Here is a 19,627-nt window from a genome sequence, read left to right on the forward strand (position 1 = left end):
CCAATCTACTCATATTTAACATCAATATTTATCTTCAAAGATTGACCTTAAACATCAAGTCGATGTTATGTAATATATACTGACATTACGGAAGCCTTTGATAGTGACATACTCCTTATTAAACTCGCCAAAATTGGATTCACGAAGGGTATTCTATCACTATTTGCTTCTTATCTTGACGGTAGAAATCAGTATGTAGACATTGAGGGGCATGAATCTCCATATTTCATAACAAACTCTGGCGTACCCCAAGGTTCCGATCATAGACCTTTATTATTTAATATTTTTATTAATGATATTGCATCTGTTGACAAAAGCTCCTAAATACTTCTTTTTGCAGACGGTATAAACATATATAAGGAAATTATAACCTATAACGATCATTTTTCCTTGCAAAAAGATTTTAATGCCCTTTCACAGTGGTCACAAAACAATCTTATGTCCTTTTCCTTAGGCAAATGCAAAACGATCACTTTCACTAGATCACGAAACTTTTCATGTTTTCAATATTCAATGGAGGAGATTGTTTTAAATCGAGTTTATATGATTCGTGATCTTGGTGTAGTATTACTTTTGGTCGGTTTATAAGATCCATTAAAAATGTTGATTTTCCATAATATTATGATTTTACTATCTTTGTTTTCATTTATGTTTTTGTGATATGAGTATGCCATGTGATAAAAACGCATATTATTATTTTTAAATTGATATTGTTTCCTCTTATTGTTAATTTTTATATTATATGATTTACTTAAATGGGTTTTTACCTGTACAAATAGATAAATTATTACGTATGTTCATGTTATATGCCAGGAGAATAAAACAATATAGCAGCTTAGCCGCAACTGTCGACTGAATCAGTTAATCCCATATTATTTTTATTAAATTTATATTCGACCATGATGCCAATACTGGGAACCTCTCGGTGATTAGCATTATCGCAACCACCAAGCATACTGTTGGCTAATAATTCGACGAACTACCTTACAACATATGATATTAGGTATTATAAAACCAACTTTTAACTTTGTATTTAAAAAACATACAACTTGGACAGAGTAGTCTATTGTTAATGATAAACAATTATAACGTTAAAACATTGATACTTAAAATAGTCAATCGTTTAGCGCAAAGTTAAGATGTTTTTATGCTAATGTCAAAAAAATTAGCATTTTCTAAAATTGATTTGCATTTTTATTGCAACGCCGAATAATTTTTTATGCTATTGAAGTTTCGATGATGTAAGGAGCACGCTGGTGATGATGCAATGTCAACAATTGGGTCAGCGATAGTCCTTAAACCGGCCCTGGTCAATGGAGGTTAAATGCTGAAGATTCAGATTGATCATTCCATTGATACGAGACCGAATTTTGACGCGAAGAATATCGTATTTTTCATAAGTTGACACTTTTCCCACACCGATAATAATTTGTATGCGCATTATGTATGGAAATAAGTAAAAATTCCACGGTCACGACAATTTTTTGCGACTTCACTATAAAATTAAAATATTATTCTATAGATACAGCAAGAATAAAGAATTGTACACAAATTCTTTATTGTCACAACAAATCGAACTTTTGAACGAATCACCACATTGCGACATATGGCGGAGCAATTAACAGAATTGAGAGTAATTGAAACTACAAACTCGCTCTGACTATAGTGAAAAAGTAACGCATCATAAAAAATGAATACATACATAAAATGGAACAGGCTCATGATACTCGGATCAAAATATTTATGCATCTGGTCGTCGATAGTACACGAAACACGTGTCCACAGTATTGAACACCAGAAGGCGATAAAGCGAGTGTCATTCGTATAAATGGCGAAAAAATAATAAAACAGCTGTTTTCAACAACGATGCACAATTGTTCAATGTCAAATTTACATCAGTTTTGTCATCGGCGTTAAAATAGCATACGAGTTGAATCCGACTGTTGATAATGACTTTTAAAATGCATGTACCTACATACATATATCGTCAGAAATGACTCGCAATTCGTAACTCGACGTGATCCTGGTAATAATAACGATTTAACAGTTTTCTACAAAAATGTTTTAATCATGTCGGTATACGGATCTCAGAGCCAGTTGCTCCGTGCGTATTAAGTTTTTTCAAGTGGAGATTGGACGATTGCCCAGATTCGGAACCAACGGCCAATGAGCTAGCAGCACTCAATAGCCAATGAGGGCTCGCGACTAATAACCACTGCATTGAGTATAAAACGTTGGCGGATTTCTCCGTTTGATCATTTGAGGCTGACTGTCCGAGATGTTAACAGTAAACTACTTCTACCACAACTATTTACCGAGTCTTTCTCTCCGATCTGGAAACTCCTCTTCATGATTTAATCAAGCAAAATTTGTTGACAATGATGTCATAAACTCTAGTTTAAATAGCCACTGATAAATGAGAACATTAATTTGGATTTATTTGATGTGAATTTGTAGAAATACACTATGTATGTGTAAAAAATATTTGGACATAGCAGTGAAGTTTGCGAATGCGAATTGGATTCGTTTATAGATTTATGAAAGATTCTTAGAACGATAATGCGATTTTATTAGAAACTTGCACGCAGAAGGGTCGAAGAAACTCGCCATAGAAAGGACAGGAAGAGGAAGTAATAGAGGAAACGCCAGATTACGCGATCCGAGTAGGACACGTTTCCTGTCCTTTTTATTCTACAAGGAGAGATTGTTCCATGAATAAATCATAGACGAAGATGAAGTACTCGCTTTCTTCTCTATTGACAAATATTACATACATATTTATTTATTTCCAAAGCGTACTCCCTGTGAATGTTTATCTAATTTGCATTTTACAGAGGACGTAGCGATTTGGACTTGTACCGGTTAAGATTACCACCAACGATACAATATAAAATTTCTTTTCAACAATTCAACAAATACTTGCTACTAAAAACAGAATCACTTTCAAAGAAAATTGATACATTTCATAAACTTTGAAACACTGATTTAAACATTCATCTACTAAAATCAAGGTGATCAAAATCATTTCGCTGACGAAACGGTTTTTAAACTGACTCAAAATAACCAGATTTCTTGCATAAGATTTAATTTGTATATGCCTCACTTGATTTTTAAATTTAGAGAGCCAGTATGTAAGTGAGTAAATAAGAAATATTTACTCCATGGGCTAGTGTCGTATCATACTGTGGAAAACATCAACACATATGATGCTTGTAAAAACACGTATAAACATCACAGCACAAAAAACTGGATAGCGATAGTAAAAAGTGGTCCCAATTATGTTTGATCCAGACGGAGATCACAGTCCGGTATAAGTTGACCAATCCGAGAGAATCTAGACAGTTTTACGATCTCAATTAAATCAACATTCGTCGCCGCTACAACAGACTGAATATATTTTAATATTTATCTCACCCATGGTACAATGAACCACAAACAATAATGTAATATACATGTATGTATACCAATATTTAAAGTTTCGACTAGGATACTGAAATGAGTCAAAAGGCTCGTAAATTAACTTGTTCTGAATCATATAGAAAATGAAAAGCAATTACAGTTTCAATTAAAATAGAGTTCCGAATTGAATACAATGACTGGATGCGGCATTCATATTCAGCATGTATGATTGTTTTGGCAACACAATATGCATACGCAATATTATGCCGCCGTTGCGATAAGGTTTAGGCAAGTTTTCGTGAGTTGAATTGAGCAAATGTATGTAGAAGGAGTGAGAAAGACCTACAGTCAGGGAGAGCACGTGTAAAAAGACGTGGCAAAATTCGACAATAGCACCTAAACCTTGACACACAAGTTACATATATCAGTGTATTGCATTTTATTGTTACGCGTTTTGAATTAAATTATACATTCTTACGATTATATCAAAAATACAATTTGTCGCAATATTTCCAATTAGCAGTCGTTCTGCTTAATTTATTTCCAGATGATATGATAATCTAACGTTGATAATTGTTTGATAATAGATAATAGCTGAAACTGATTAGGATCAAAGCATGAAACCGCTACACCAATCAAAAACTCGAAATTGCACGTGTTTATGTTATGTATGTTTTTCTAGATTTGTTTTAGGATACAAATCAAAATACGCCCGTCGTTGTTTTATTTGTGAGCTTAAAATCGTTTGTTCCATAGAAGGCAACAATGGAATTTGAACTCACACCATATAAAATGGACTGAAAGAGTCTCTGAATATCTATAAAACGTCCTTTGATTAATGGTACAATATCAAATGACTGTAATTAATAGACTTCGGAGGGTGGTTAGGGCAATGGAAAATAACAATACATATTCTAACAGAGTTGAAAGCAAGAAAGCAAAAAAACATGTAAAAATTGGTTTTCGACAAAATTAACAATAGCAAAACTTATTTGTCCCGATCCCTACCCGGTGTCTACATAGTAATGATGTATACATATGTACATATATCATTTTAAGACTGTTTGAAGTAGGTAGGAAAAACTTGCCATTCCAATTGGTCAGCTAAAATGTTCTGAAATTGAGTATTTTGAGATTAACTAGTCTTAATAGATGCAAAAATTTAGTATTTTCTAATAAATATAATTGTATATACATATTTTTATTTGTTCTGTTAGCTTTAAATTGTGTTACAACTTATTAAAATTAATGTATATTTTGAAAATCATTTCTAAAATAAATTAATGCTAAAACTAAAAATTCTATTCGCGAAAATCAAGCGTGAAAAAGGTAACTTTGACCACTATTTAATTGAGTTGTGAAGGGGCGGTAGAAAGTCGCGTTTGGTGAGATACAAGATTCCGATGTAATTTTAATTCGTGGGTTCGTTATGATCCTCTAGCTTCATGTCAGCTTAATTAAATGTTAGCTAGCTCCTCGTATGTCGGTAAATTATTAGATCACAAATTTTTGACGTACAGGAATGTCAATGAACTTACAGAGTGAAGATAATAAATAAATAAGACAATATATGTATAAAAAAAACCTAATTAAGATATCACCAATTCTCTCCTTAAACTTTGATCATGAGTATGACAAAGTGCTCAATCTGCCATAGCGAGAGGGGGGCGAAAATGGAAAAAACGATCAGAACAGTGTGGACGATAGACGTCACCGTCAACGAGAGACGTCACCGTGTAGGAAGATGCAGTATTTTCAAACGAGTCTATTACGATTATTTTTCATCATGGTAATGGCGGACGTCATTTCCTGATGTCATTTCATATTGATGACCAAACCGAGCAAAAAGGCAAAGTTTGAAAACGATCGGATAAGAACCCAAACTTCGTCAGACGACAAAATTGATTCTGACCTAAGAGGTTAGTAAAAAACTTGTTAAAAAAGGAAATTAATGCAAAAAAATACAGGGTCTATTCTTAACAAAGCTTTGACCAATAGGAAGTGAGATTTATAGTTTGCTAACTGGAGATACTGCTGAAATTAAATACTGCATGTAAGAAGTATAATATAATATGTCAAAGAATATCATACATATGATTAGATTATTCGATATGATTAGATTAGTATAGATAATAGCAATGTATAAGTAAAATAGACACAGGATTTCCAAATCCGGATTCGTGGCCAAGGAATCGGAGATAAGCCGGGAAAAGTTACCTTACCACAAAATACCCAAAAATTCCCCGCGTAGTGCGGTTGAAAATATTACACGATGAAAAAAACTCCAACCGATAAGAACGAAAGATAGGTATACCGATCAATGGCGTGGGAAATAAATCAAGAGTTTCAGTTATTGAATTGCGTTAGAGAGTAATTACGAATTGAATGAAGAAGAGCGCTTCATAGCAGAAAGTCACACATGTTAGTAGCACGTACGTACATATGAACATATAAATCAAGATGGTGAAATTGGTAAAGTGGCCATGCAAGAGTGCGTGAATCACTAAACCAGACTGGTAGGAAAAGTGATTGTCGACGATTAACTAGATTCGTTAGAGTCGAAGATAGGCGGCGAATCTCATTTATATAGGAAGTGGCTAAGCCAATTAGCAGACTGCGGTGTACCCAACTAATGACATTTAGTATCATCTTGTCAAAATGAATAACTAGTTATCTGTCATGGTTATAATTATAATAGGATCGTCGAATCGAAGGCTGGAATACGATTTCATGGCGTTTACTTGTCGTCCTGGCTTGCTGTTAACGTTCGCTTATAATAATTGAATAGTACATATTGCATTTGAGTACATGTATATAATATGGAATGCATTTTCCGATGGCGCTAAGTAATCATGTGTGACAATTGCATGTGAACGCATCACGCGAAAAGTCGTCGTGATGCATTATTAAACGCGAAAAAATAACGAAAGTGTCGAATGCAAAAACTGGTTAAGTCAACACGCCACTTTTCCAATGTGTATTTTGCGAATATAATAATAGTACAACAATGCATGCAAAGAAACCGATTTTATATTTGCGTTCTGGTGCCAAATTGACGAATTTCACTTTTGATGCTACACGCTCTCACATGTGTTTCCAATAAGCAATATTAATACATAAATTGTATATTTGCATTGATCTTCCTTGAATTATGTACTACGTTTTATTGAAGTCAATAATTGATAGATATTGTGTGTGGCGGTATTCGTGTTCCTTTGATAGTTTCACGGTCAAGGTCACAGTTCGTTAAGGTCAAAGTATACAGAGAGGTATCTGACACGTGTTAAGACAATATTGCACATGTAAAAAACCATTGGTAGGTCAAATCTGTACCATCGCGCCTCTTCGCAAACCTCTAGCCTTGGAGCATTTTCGGTGATATTTTAACCTTGTATTGACATAGGTTCGACCAATGGCGTGCCGTGATTTTTAAAACAAGGAAGAAAATTATGTATACTAAAAATATTTTTGAATTATAATAATCTGTCTTGAAGTGATGAGTATAATTTTTCATTTTTGTGCTAACAGAACATCTTGTCTGTCTTCAAAACTTAATCTTCTCAATGATTCGTCGAATAATAATAATTGATCGAGAATGCAACATTCCAAGGTCTCGTTATATGTTCTCGGGCGCTCCGCACTGATTTGCTCCGAGTTAAATATGTGTTATTTTAACAAAAAAAGTGCAGAATGATGTTTGATAAGACACAAATCAGAATATTTTTAGTGAAAATTCAATAAATGCTTGAAAAGACGAGTAAATTAAAAAAACTTCTGTCTTCGACGGAACCCCTATACATAGCAAAAATGCGAAGGGAACAGAATTAAGTCGGCGAGTCCGTGCAAGCGGACCATACCATAACAATCTACTACCACTAACTACCTTACGTAGGGCCGATTTCGGTTTCTGAACTTAGCTAATTCGAGTGAAAATATCAATATGAACAACGATTTGAATTTATTGTAATTGAATTGTTGATATTTTTAAATTTTAGGGAACTACCCTTTAGTCCAATTATGACACGCCACTGGGTTCGATAACAATGATTTTCATTTAAGAAATATAGTAGAAAAATATCGAAATAATACGATCGTATGGATTAACATTAACATGAAGACAAGCCTATCGCAGTTATGCGTCCCGTACAGCACCTTTTGAGTGTTTTTTTTTGTTACCATAAGTATTATAGATATGCACATGTATTGACAAAACTAAATTTGGCATGTAAGATAAATTTTATAAATGCGTATGTTTGTGAATTATAATAGAATGACACTGTTGTCTTTAATTCGTATTTATAGTATACTCACACATAAAGACACGTCAAATCACGAGATTTTACTAGAATGATTACGTCAAAAAAACCGTTCGTATCCTAAAAATTCTCAAGCGATTTGATAATATTCTGAATGAATCACCAATGTGACCGGAGCGTTAAAATTACAAATGCAATAATAGTATAGTATTATTGCATTTGTATGTATGTATTATATGTATGCGTGTCATCGATAAATGGTGTTGAGGAGATTTATGACGTAGAATTGTTATATAGTATAATAATTATAAATAATTTGTGATTATTTTCAAATATTTTGACCGCAAATATGACAAAAGTATAATACAAAAAAAAAAAACAAGGAAAAACAATGACCCGTGCAAATTATGCAACGATGTTGCGATCACGAGGGTTTTCGAAGATAAACAATAAACACGGTTTAATTCGTGGTTTTGACCCTTCGATTGCCAAAATGTATTTATAAAATTTTAGGGACCCAAGCGTAGGAAGCGATCTCAGTGCCAAATTAATTTCGCCGCTCGCAATACGTAATCACAATGAATACCATATGAATAATTGAAGAGTTTTTACACTTAAATAGGTAGGCGAGTTTCGGAAAACCGCATGAGTAATGGTAAAAAAAATCAGAAATCATTTGCGCAAAAGATGCATTACGAATGTTTAAATTTTTTTTGGACCGACAACGTAAACAGATATTGCACATCTTCTTGGCTCTGTGTTTGTTACAAAAGAGTTTTTTAATTCAGGTATTCGACGACTGGATTGCAACTATAGACTTTGATCAACGGTATAAGGGGGCAATATGGAAAATCTCAACTTTCGATAGAAATAACGATGAAATTTATGGAATTTTATACAATTTATAGTAAATTAAATCTTTTTTTTTGGTTTTTTATATTATTCAACACTGCGCGTCAACACCTCGGCACATCACAGTACGAAAAACACTAGTTCTGTTTATACTCTACAGCAGCGGTTCCCAACCTTTTTTGACTCACGTACCACTTGGTAGTACATAGCGCTAAATTGTACCACCATATAAAAATGATTGTATTTCATGAAATTTGAATTTTGCAAGTGAAATTATTATACATAGTATTTGCATGGTAAGGAATGTGAGGGGATACACCCAATATGTAGATCTCTTTTGGTGAGAAATTTTGTGGAAAAAAAGTTATTTGCGGAGTCACAATTATAAAATGGTCAAAGTTTAATATATTTATCTACTATTTTGTCATACTTCTATTATTGATAAATGGTTTTAATAAATACCGTTTATCGCTAATAAGCTAAATGTAAGAAAGCTGTTCATATTCTTCACTAATACCTAGCCAAAAATTAATAACCTTAGTTATTTCGAATTCAGTTTTTAAATGCTATAATTTGAAAGTTCAATCAAGTTCTCCTTTTCCTTGTTAGCTGTTCGAAAATGTTCATTATCAAAGGGGTTTGGTGAAGCACTGCCTAAAAGACGATTTCATCCCAATTAAATGTTCAATTACTTTTTCACGTATATCCCGAGACATATTATACTATTCTTGTTTTCAGATAAGAAATTATGTAAAGTTTCAAATACTCCAGTTTGATCATTTTCGATACATGGATTCCAAAATCTAATTTTCTAATCATACTTTCAATTTTATCTGCAACATTAAATATCATTATCGAGTTGTTCTCAAGTGTCAAATTCAAGTTATTTATTTATTGGAGCGCTAAATTTAAAAATGCACTTCAAAATCCATGCCGGATCTGAGGAAAACGTATCGATTGCCAGATTTTCGATCATCAGCTGTACGTATTGACGTTGACGATGAATAATTAAGATAATGTTTATTAATTATATAAAAAATATTTCTATTTTTAAATACCTCCTTTACGTTTCTTATGATTGTAAATCATTCATTCCTGCATATCCGCCATTACTGATTTTTTTCGCGTACTACCAACCATCAACCGCGTACCACAGGTTGGGAACCGCTGCTCTACAGTATACAGCACCGGTCGTTTTCGTCAGGTTCATGCTTGTTATGATTTATGAATGAATCCAGGGCAAAGTCGGCTTACATATATGTACATTACAAAGTAAATACAATGATTTGTGGCTCAATTTAATTAATTCAAAAATTGACTGACTTATTTGTCAAATTTAACGAAAACAATTTGAAGCTACAAAGTGATTAATTAAATTTAATCAAAACTAAAAGTGTAATATATGTATCTGCGTTTGTTACAAACATTTTGCATTATCCACAAATGAGGAGCTGATACCAATGTTTGAACAAAAACGCCACAAATTCTGGTCACAAAAACATATATCAACTTTATGCATTATGGGTCCTGCCTGCCCGATGCTGCATTATGGGTCACCGTATAGAAGCTGTTGATTTCTTTCCCATCTTCATATTTAGTAGATCGTGGATTAGTGCAGTTATGAACCTCATCACGAAAAAAAGAAAATGACTGGAAATTAGTGCTCGTCGACACTTACAAATGTTACTCACAAACATAAAGCCGAACATAAATAATCTCATATCATCCCATCAGGCTCACCCATCTCATTAAAAAAAATGTGTTATTGTATTTTAAAACAAGTTATAATTTCAATAAATACTACTATGTATATGTATACTAAAATATATTAAACTAAAATGTTTTATTTATATTTTATTTTTACGTCACCATTTACCATTCAAGACATCAAAATTAAATTTTTCTATCATGCAGTTATGCAGAGTTATTTCACTTGGGGGTTCATTGTCAGGTTTTAGCTTTAAGAGGGGGTCCATGGGCCAAATAAGTTTGGGAACCACTGGTATAAACGAACCTTAATAAAATTGCACCGAATAAAAACTATGCTTATTTTACATTGTTTCATTGCGGTCATTAAACTGTTTTATGTGCATACATACGTATATAAACATAGACAGGATTTTTTTTTACACAAAAAACAATTTAACATTAAGTATAAACATACATACATACATATGTATATACGTATAAAGGTCGAATATTCGATAATTTTTCAGCAACGTCAGCGTTACCAAAGAACAATCTCGATAAGCGCGTTGATGAGATTTTGATTTCAACGGTCTAATATTAAAGCTATAGCGAACACCTCTTTAAATTCTTGTAACACTTCAGCAACAGAAGAGGAGTCAACATTGATCGATGTAGGCGCGAAAGAGAGAAAATGATTTTAGCCCAAAAACATCAACAATGTGGAGTAAAATTACAATGATCGTTAGTGTTTTCGAATTTCGGCGAAGATTATAGCAGCCAATCAATTTAATGTGTTATACGTATTATGTATGCATATCGAGCCATGCTGAACGGAATCGATCTTATCTGACTGACATAGTATATCTCGCAACCCACCCTAATACCCTTGTTGAGGTCAAGAGGGTATTTTGGAGTGTGTTCGCGATTGATGTATTGAAATTTATACGACCTCTTGCAGACGAGCGTAGGACGGTCGCAGATCATGAACGATACTGACCTGACTAAAATTTGACTTTGATGTTGATTACGACTAAGTAAACGAGTTTAAAAAGTCACGTTTCGATATAAAACGTCGATTGTGTACGTATCTAAGTACGGTCATATTCTTCGCTGAGAATTTAATAGCCGCCGTAATAACAGGTATGTACATATGCATGCTGTAGACTTGATCTTGACTGACCTAGGAAGGACTTTGAACTGATGCTTGCCCAGAGTACAAGGTCGAAAGGGGTATTAATCTCGCTCGATTAATATTTATTAAATGCATTTTAAGACGGTTGGATTTGACTCGAATGCAGCCGGGCGAGTGTATAAAGCTACCATGGATACATGTTTTAGTCATTAGATTATTATACATTTTAAATATTTCAAAAGTTTGGAGAGAGAAAACGGATTATTTTATCCGGAAAAGTTCTGATGGATTCTGATTAAACTCGGCAGTTATATGAGTACTAGTGTTGTTCCTGATGAAATATCATCGCATGGCATCATATTAAGTTATTAAATACAAAATAATTAAAATAAATATTTCGGTCCTATGTTCGATAAACACGCGGTCGAATTTTTTTCAACTACTTTTTAAATATATTTAATTTAATATTTAAGATTTTTGTAAATAAATTGTTAAATTTCAATTTATTAGTGGATTTACTTCAATAAAATTGGAGACTAGTTGACGCATACCGTAATACTCATAATAAAAGAAAATAATTAAAAGGAGTCAGAGTTGGTAGATTTTTTACGACTCCGACTCGGCTTGAAATGCTCCATCCCTGGAGCTCACTACAGCCCTGGTGGTAATAAAAAAATGAACATCATAATTATACTTTTTAACCAAAACGTATCGAATTTCGCGCGCTTTTTAGAAATCTACCGAAACGAATTCAGCATGCGAAAACAAGAGTGAACTTTATTTTGTTGCAATATCAGAGAAAGTTTTCAGTTCACAGCGGTGGAGTCTGCGAGAACAATTGACTTATTACAATAAAAAAAAATCATTAAAATTAAACAAAAACATACAAAATATTTTACAATAGGCAAAGTAAGTATCGGCGACATTAGACAGCAAAAAAAAGTTTTTCAAAGGTCACACGTAAAATTTTTAGATCAAATCGTCTACATATTAAACAATAGGACTGTATGTATTGCAATTCTATAGCATTTTGGCGTTGGTGGAGTCGTTAATGCGAAGGCGAAAAACTCGGTCTCGACTTGCTTAAAAGTGCTCTTGCACGATTATATCATTTTTATTCGGTGCGATCGCGAACCATTCGAGTTTCTAGTGAACCGCTATTTATGATGATGTCACCCCTTTGTGAATAAAATATCTACTAAACGGGGAATTAAGAGTTGAATGGCCAATGATGGCGATTCGTCACAGGGGTTTTCAAGTGATCGATAAAAGAACAATCATATGTAGATATATCTATACCTATGTATAGATAATCGACCGGTATGTACGCATGTCAGTTTACGTGTTGGAAACTCGATGTACAATGTAAGTGTGAGTCTAATGTATTATATTCTAATTACGTTGAAATAGCCAGCAACATAGTTCAGTGATTGGAGTATAATGCTAGCAACTGAGAGGTCACGGGTTCGAGCCCTGATCCAGCGTTGCTGCCCAGAACTTGGATATATGTGACTCCAGGTCGATCGTTTCCTGCCAGAGTTCCTATCTGATTTCATTGTTTAAACGGTTCCTATCGAATTGTCCACCTACCCTCATTTGTCACCATTATTGGAATTTAATTTCAAATTTATAATAACATCATAAAATTTATATATGGTATACATATGTATTATACAAAGTTGGTCATAGGTGTTGCCTTGGGGCAATCCCGTAATGATATCATGGTAGAAAAAAAATGCTAAGGCTACAGACACACTAGCGCGACGTGACACGACATGATCACTGATCAGCATGTCTCAAAAAAGTTGACGGAATCGTGGTTATCTGCTTGGTTAATTACCTAAAAAAAAAGTTTCTACATATGTACATATATGTATGTATATGAAATTAATACTCATTGGATTATAGGACAAATTTGAACTTAAGTCAATAGTTTGTGTGTATGTGTGAAAACTTATAATGATCGATCAATATGAAAATTCAGTTGACATTTTATTGTATACAAAAATGTATGCCGTTCGCCGCATAGTTACCAAATTGTTTAGAGTTGATGACTATTGACATTTATAGTCTATTCTTGAAATGAGTGATACGTCTACAAATCCGTTGATATTATCCAGGACTACACGCGGTGGTGTAGTGCTAAATAAAAAAAGTACCAGGGCACTGATTAATTTTTACGACCCTCCCCACCCCACTTTTTTCGTTACTTAAAAAATATGTATCCTAATATTGGTAGTACAAATATTTACAAACATTTGATATTTATAAAAAAAATCAAATGCTAAATAACTTGAAAAGTCAATAAAAATAGTCCGAGTAAGGTTTATTAGTTTTTGCAATATAATATACAGTTCTGAAAATTTTGTTAGATGATTCGTTTTCGGCATCATTCAAAGTGTCTATAATTTTTTCAATGGGTTGTTGTTGGGCTGTTTTTAAAATTGTTTCTGTACTCAAACGGGCATTTGAGTGTACCAGGACGGCGACCTGGCCCGACTACACGTCAACAGCTCGGCACAACACTACTAAAACTACGAAAAGACTACTTCTATTTATACTATACAGCACCGTCTGTTTTCGGCACGTTCGAACTTACTTTGGACGACTGCAAGGCAAATTCGGCTTACATATAAATTGCAGAGCGTGACGATACGGCAAAATATTGCTTGCATCGTATCATCGATTAAATATTGTCACAATATGACGTTTCCGAAAATATTCTAATGCACATGGCAATACCTTCGTTAGTACGGGTGCACTCGCCATTAAGACTTCACGTCATGCGTGAATATTTCCATTGGCTAAAGAAAACCGGTTCTATTTGACATGTTTTGGTGAAATATACTGCTGTATAATAAAGGTCTGACCACTCTAAGCGACACTGCGCTGCAGCGACGCAGTGCAGCACATTCAGAGTTGGTACAAAAGGCAACTTTGACGCGCAGTGGCAAGCCACTCATAGTGCGTTCTATCTCATACAATTTCGTACAAACAATATTTGGCTGCAGTGCAGTGCCGCCTAGTGCGGTCAGACCTTAAGAATATATCTTGTATGTAGTTGCTGTTTCGGATACACCAAGTACACATTACGGAAGATATGGAAGTGTCCGCATAGAATATACTAAAGAATATTTCGTACTGTTTACGTGCAGTTGCCGGCTTGAGCTGTGCTGGTATAAACAAACCTTTAAGCGATGAAGTTCGAGTTAGTACAACATTCGTTACATCAGCGGAACGACAGAAAAATGAGGTAAACAAAACGATATTTTGCTTTAAGGTATAGAAGGCAGGCTCAAAATAGTAAATAGATTTTTTGAAATGAGTATGTTATGAAAATTTTGTATTATTTTTTTTTATTACCACGAAATTATTTTAGTACAAATAAAGTCAGTCCCTTTAGTTTCGTGTTATATGAAAATGTACATTGAAAAATCAAACGACTTTGTAATGGAACGCAATACGGCGTTCGTGTTTTCAATGTTGTATGAGAGATACGCGTAATATTGTAAGCAGATATTCCTCAATTATAGATAAAAAAAAAAAATGCGCTTTTTAAAGCCCTGTCAAAACAGCAATAAATTCGCTAATGTGTGAAAATGAGCATTCAGAGCAATTAAACCGATGACAAGACCGGTGGATTATTTTTTCCAGGATTCCAATTCAAATTGTTCCACGAAAAAAAAGTAACATGACGCGAAATATTGATTAAAAGATCGAATAATTACGTAACCTGACGCACAAACATATAATAGTATTATGATGACAATAAAAATTTTGCAGCCGAATATCTTTACACATCTCAACGACATGGAAATGTTATCAAAGCTAATAAATATAATTTTAGAATATAGTCACGTTTAGGTAAGGAATGTTTTCAAGATAAAAATAAATATTTTTTATAGTGTAATAAATAATTATTGATAGACGGGTAATAACGCATAATGTTTTCACGGGGTAACGATCACTTTCGATCAGTTAAAATAAACACGACTCTTCAGCGTTTAGAATATTTATAAACCGATTTCATAAATGGGCCGACAACGCATAAAAACAGTTTGATTTCACCAAAATAACGACGAAACAACAAAAATTAAGTTTATTTGTCCAACGGTAGCGATTTATGAGTAATTTTTCAGATTCATGGTATGAATCATGGGTTTTAATAGTGCGATGCCAAGTATTGATGTTCTCGGGATAATGTCAGAAAGAAGCCAGCTATTGTGCACGTGCAATAATTGGTAGGCGTGCTTAATTTAGCTGAGAGTGAAAACTTACTCAGTGCGAGTTCGGAAAACTCATTTAGAATTTGTAGGAATCGTCCAGAAATACTCGAAACAAACAAAAGATGGGAAAAATTAGTTTGCAAGCATTTATTGTGTAGCGTTACTTCCGAAGCAAACTTTTGTTTCCAGATTTGGGCCCGAGTACAAAGCAATGGTCATCGAAACTTACCTAGTTACTTTTATCGCGTAACGAAAAAATATGTATACAGCATCGGTCACTGTAGTTTTTTCTATTTCGTTGTGATTGTTAACAACCACAATTTTTATTATAAACATAGCCCAAAATTAAAATCCATATTTTTATTATTATTATGAATTATCTGCTTCACTATAATGATGTTTGCATTAGACAAACTCTAAATCTTCATTCGATTCGGTCGAATTCCTTTGTTATGATTTTATGAACTTTTCAAAATTTCTATTGGTCATAACATTTTTTTTACGCATTTAATTTATATTTTCCCACTATTCCATTTCGGGTTGCCCTGAGCGACACCTATAATATTAAACTTGTACATATAAGTTCGAAATCATATTCAAATAGTGGCGAAATAGTCGGTAGGATGGTTTTGACAATTTGATGAGGGACCGTTTCAACAATGAAATCAGATAAGTTGGCAAACTCTGATAGGAAACGACCCACTTGGAGTCACAAATATCCAAGTCTGACCGGCGGCATTGCAGAAATACTCCGAATAAATTCTCTTTAATCGAGGTTAATTTAGGGCTTGAGCCCGGGAACCTCTCGGTGGTTGGCATTAAGGAAACCACCGAGCTTTACTGCTGGCTATTTTAGCTAATCAGTAGGAATCGCATATTATTCTATATACAGTCCCACGACAGGAAATTAGAGCACCTGATTGAACAGCGTGTACGTCCATTTTGACGGGTTAAGCTTATCCTTAGAGGCTGATACTGAAGCTGAAGAAAGAACGAGAAACTGGCAGTGTGGACCAACATAAAGGCACTGGACTGACTCGGAAGATGAATTCACGGGAAGATCGTTTGCTGACACGCCAATTTATTCAAAATCTTTTCAAAACATTTTAGAAGATTTTTCAATTAACATTAGTGTAGAAACTGTGATTGATTGAGAGAGGCTTTTATGCTCAGCTAAATGGTTTGGGGGTGTTTTTCATACTATGGGATTGGAGAACTTTGTTTTAAAAATGGTTTTGTAAATGGAAAGATGTACAAATCAATATTGGAGGAAAGCTTTGTCCCATCGATGGAAGAACATGTTTCATACTGCGGTGAAGTAATATTCCAAGACGTATCCAAGATGTATGCCGGCGATCAAAAGTGGTAAATAAATGTTTTATTTTATGTTTATGTATGTTATAAATAAAATTTAAAAATAAGAAATAAAAAAGTATACGATTTTTTGTAGGAAAAAAAATATATACAGAAAATGGGAGTTACGACATTACTATGGCCTGGAAAAGCCCCGACATGAACCCGATAGAAAATTTGTGGATGATTATAAAACGCCGATCAAGCAAAGTGAACATCAACACTGCGTCAAAATTAAAATTAAAATGTGTGGTACAATGAAATGCCGCGATGTATTATAGAAGAACTGATAAATTCCATGCCTGCTAGGATCGCATAGACAAAAAAGCGTTACTATGAATCGTCACATAAAACTGATCAATTTAGATGATTGTTGATATAATATTTATTGTCAGTTACATATACAAACAATTCATTTCAGATCCTAAATTTTCCATTTCAAATTTGAAATAAGGTTAATTTGTAAATCATCCAAATAAAAATAGTTGTTTTAATTACTCTTGTATTAAAATTTAAAACGTTATGAGCATATATTTAATTAAAAAGATGCAACAATCCGATTATGCAATGAATTAAACCAACTTCGATGACCGATACTGCAACTACAGCGAGAGTCAACTAGTGGAACACACAAAACACATCAATAACGTTCACTATGCAATATTAATACAAAATGTTGATAAAACTTTTCATTAGTTATACTTATTTATTCCGTTATCACACTCGACGACATTTGTTTACTATGTGTGCCCAGTAATGGACGGTTACGCGAGAGTAAAAACGGTTCAACCGTGAAATTAATTCGAACACAGATTCTCCAAAGGTCCCGCAACACGCCTTATCTGAATATTAACTAGCCAATTAATTTCTCATAATTAATGTCAAGCGAAAACAGGATTTCAACGTATGTACCCATAATCATTATAGAAATTTTAGTCGGTCAGATCTATCGCATTTTGCAGGGCGAATCAGTAGGTGTCCCGGCTGAATAGAACTGGGTCATTCCAGGGTTGGTCGACGCCCACCTCACCATAAATACGTTCATATATACGAAAGTATATAATAAAGGTCGGGTGGAAATATGTTATGCTGTCATATGGTGCAATTTAATAATGAAAGTATGTGATTTTTCGAATCATGTTTGTTTACAAGTAAGGAATCATTTTCACTTTTCTCTCTATCGTATTGGAGCGTGCTGTCAACAATTTGTCAATCAATATGTTCAGCATGCCAGTACCACTTTCACGACGAGAGAATACCATTACATACTCGATTTTCTTCTTGTCCTTATCTTATTTTCCGTTTCCTACCATTTTCCTTTTGTAAATATTTTTACTTAAATAAAATCAAACATTGAACCAAGTTATATGTATTTTATGTTATTTAACTCTCGTTATATTTATTGATTGCATTCTAAGTGTTTCTACATACAAACATACATATGTACCTACAATATATATGTACATAATGTAAATTTTAATTTGTATATACATGTGTATTTCAAATTCCATATTGGGGCGACCTATAATGCTACGACTAAAAATAAAATGAAAATAATATCAATTTGGATGTAAATGTCCGTTTATATTACCTAGCACTGCAAGCCAACCACTCGGCACTACACTGCACGGAAAATACTACTTCTATTCATACTATGTAGCACCGCCCGTTTCTGCACGTTCATACTTGCTTTGGACGAGTGCAAGGCAAAATCGGTTTACTTGTGCATTATACAGCACGATAATACGGGGTAATATTGCTTGCGTCGTATCGTCAAGTCAGTATTGTCATAATATTCATATTTATCTGGCAACACTTTCGTTAGTAAGGGTGCACTCACCACTATGACGAAATATTATGCGTTTATATTTTCTCAGTGGCCAAAGAGAACCAGTTCTGCTTGACACGTTTCAGTGACATGTACTGCTGTATAAAGGTCTATTCATACTAGCAGAGCACGTACCGGCAACTGCACGTTAACAGCAAGTTTATAAAGTATTCTTTGGTACATTATATATAGGGACACAATCATTTATTTCGACATAAGACTGCGACATTCATTTGCGTCCATATACTTTCCGTACTTGCTGAATACGTGCAGCTGCCGGTACGTGTTGTGCTTAATATGAATAGACCTTAATATGAATATATCGTGTCGAATGTTGCTGTTTCCGATACGCCACGTACACATTATGGAAGATATGAATGTGTGCATATAATTATGTACTAAATAATATTTTTAGTTGTTGTTTACGTGTTTAAGTTGCCGGCTTGAGCTGTTCTGATATAAACGAACCTTAATTCGTATGATTTTACGTATTATTCAATTGTATTTTCATTGACGATTTCTTTTTTATTAATGAGGAAGAACGACGAATTTTGGTTATAGAACGCGATATTCACATGTAACCTAGATACATAGTATGATGCTCACATAATGGCAACAATTGTAAGTTGTCTATAATTTTTGCTATTTTTTTCGGTAAGATACTGTCGTTATTTAGTTTTGAAAGATGTGAGGATAGTATGTTGGGTCAGGTTTTTTTTTTAAAATAGATTATTTTATCAAATGCAAGAGTTCCATATTAAATTCATATGTCAGAAGTCAAATGGCGCAGCTCGACCTGACCTATCTTTATAATGATGATATACATATAAAGTTCAATTTAGTCAGGTCAGGTGGCCTTCCTGAGAATTGATCACTCCAAGCAAGTAGTATA

General features: G+C 33.8%; 1 protein-coding gene across 12 annotated transcripts in view; it reads right to left on the minus strand.

The window, feature by feature from the left end:
- The window catches only part of LOC143920347 (uncharacterized), a 73,445-nt gene that overhangs the window by 26,302 nt on the left and 27,516 nt on the right, over positions 1–19,627 (minus strand). For 2 of the 12 annotated variants that reach the window (XM_077443204.1, XM_077443203.1), the window contains exon 1: positions 1,703–1,800. The exons of 8 other annotated variants lie outside the window; for them this stretch is intronic. In XM_077443204.1, coding sequence (XP_077299330.1) covers positions 1,703–1,749 — 47 coding nt within the window. In that variant the 5' untranslated portion in view covers positions 1,750–1,800. Of the gene's footprint in view, positions 1–1,702; positions 1,806–19,627 lie in introns of those variants that run through there. 2 more of the 12 variants (XM_077443205.1, XM_077443202.1) reach the window with 2 other exon arrangements.

This window comes from Arctopsyche grandis, chromosome 12, assembly GCF_051622035.1.
Source record: "Arctopsyche grandis isolate Sample6627 chromosome 12, ASM5162203v2, whole genome shotgun sequence".
Taxonomy (NCBI): domain Eukaryota; kingdom Metazoa; phylum Arthropoda; class Insecta; order Trichoptera; family Hydropsychidae; genus Arctopsyche; species Arctopsyche grandis.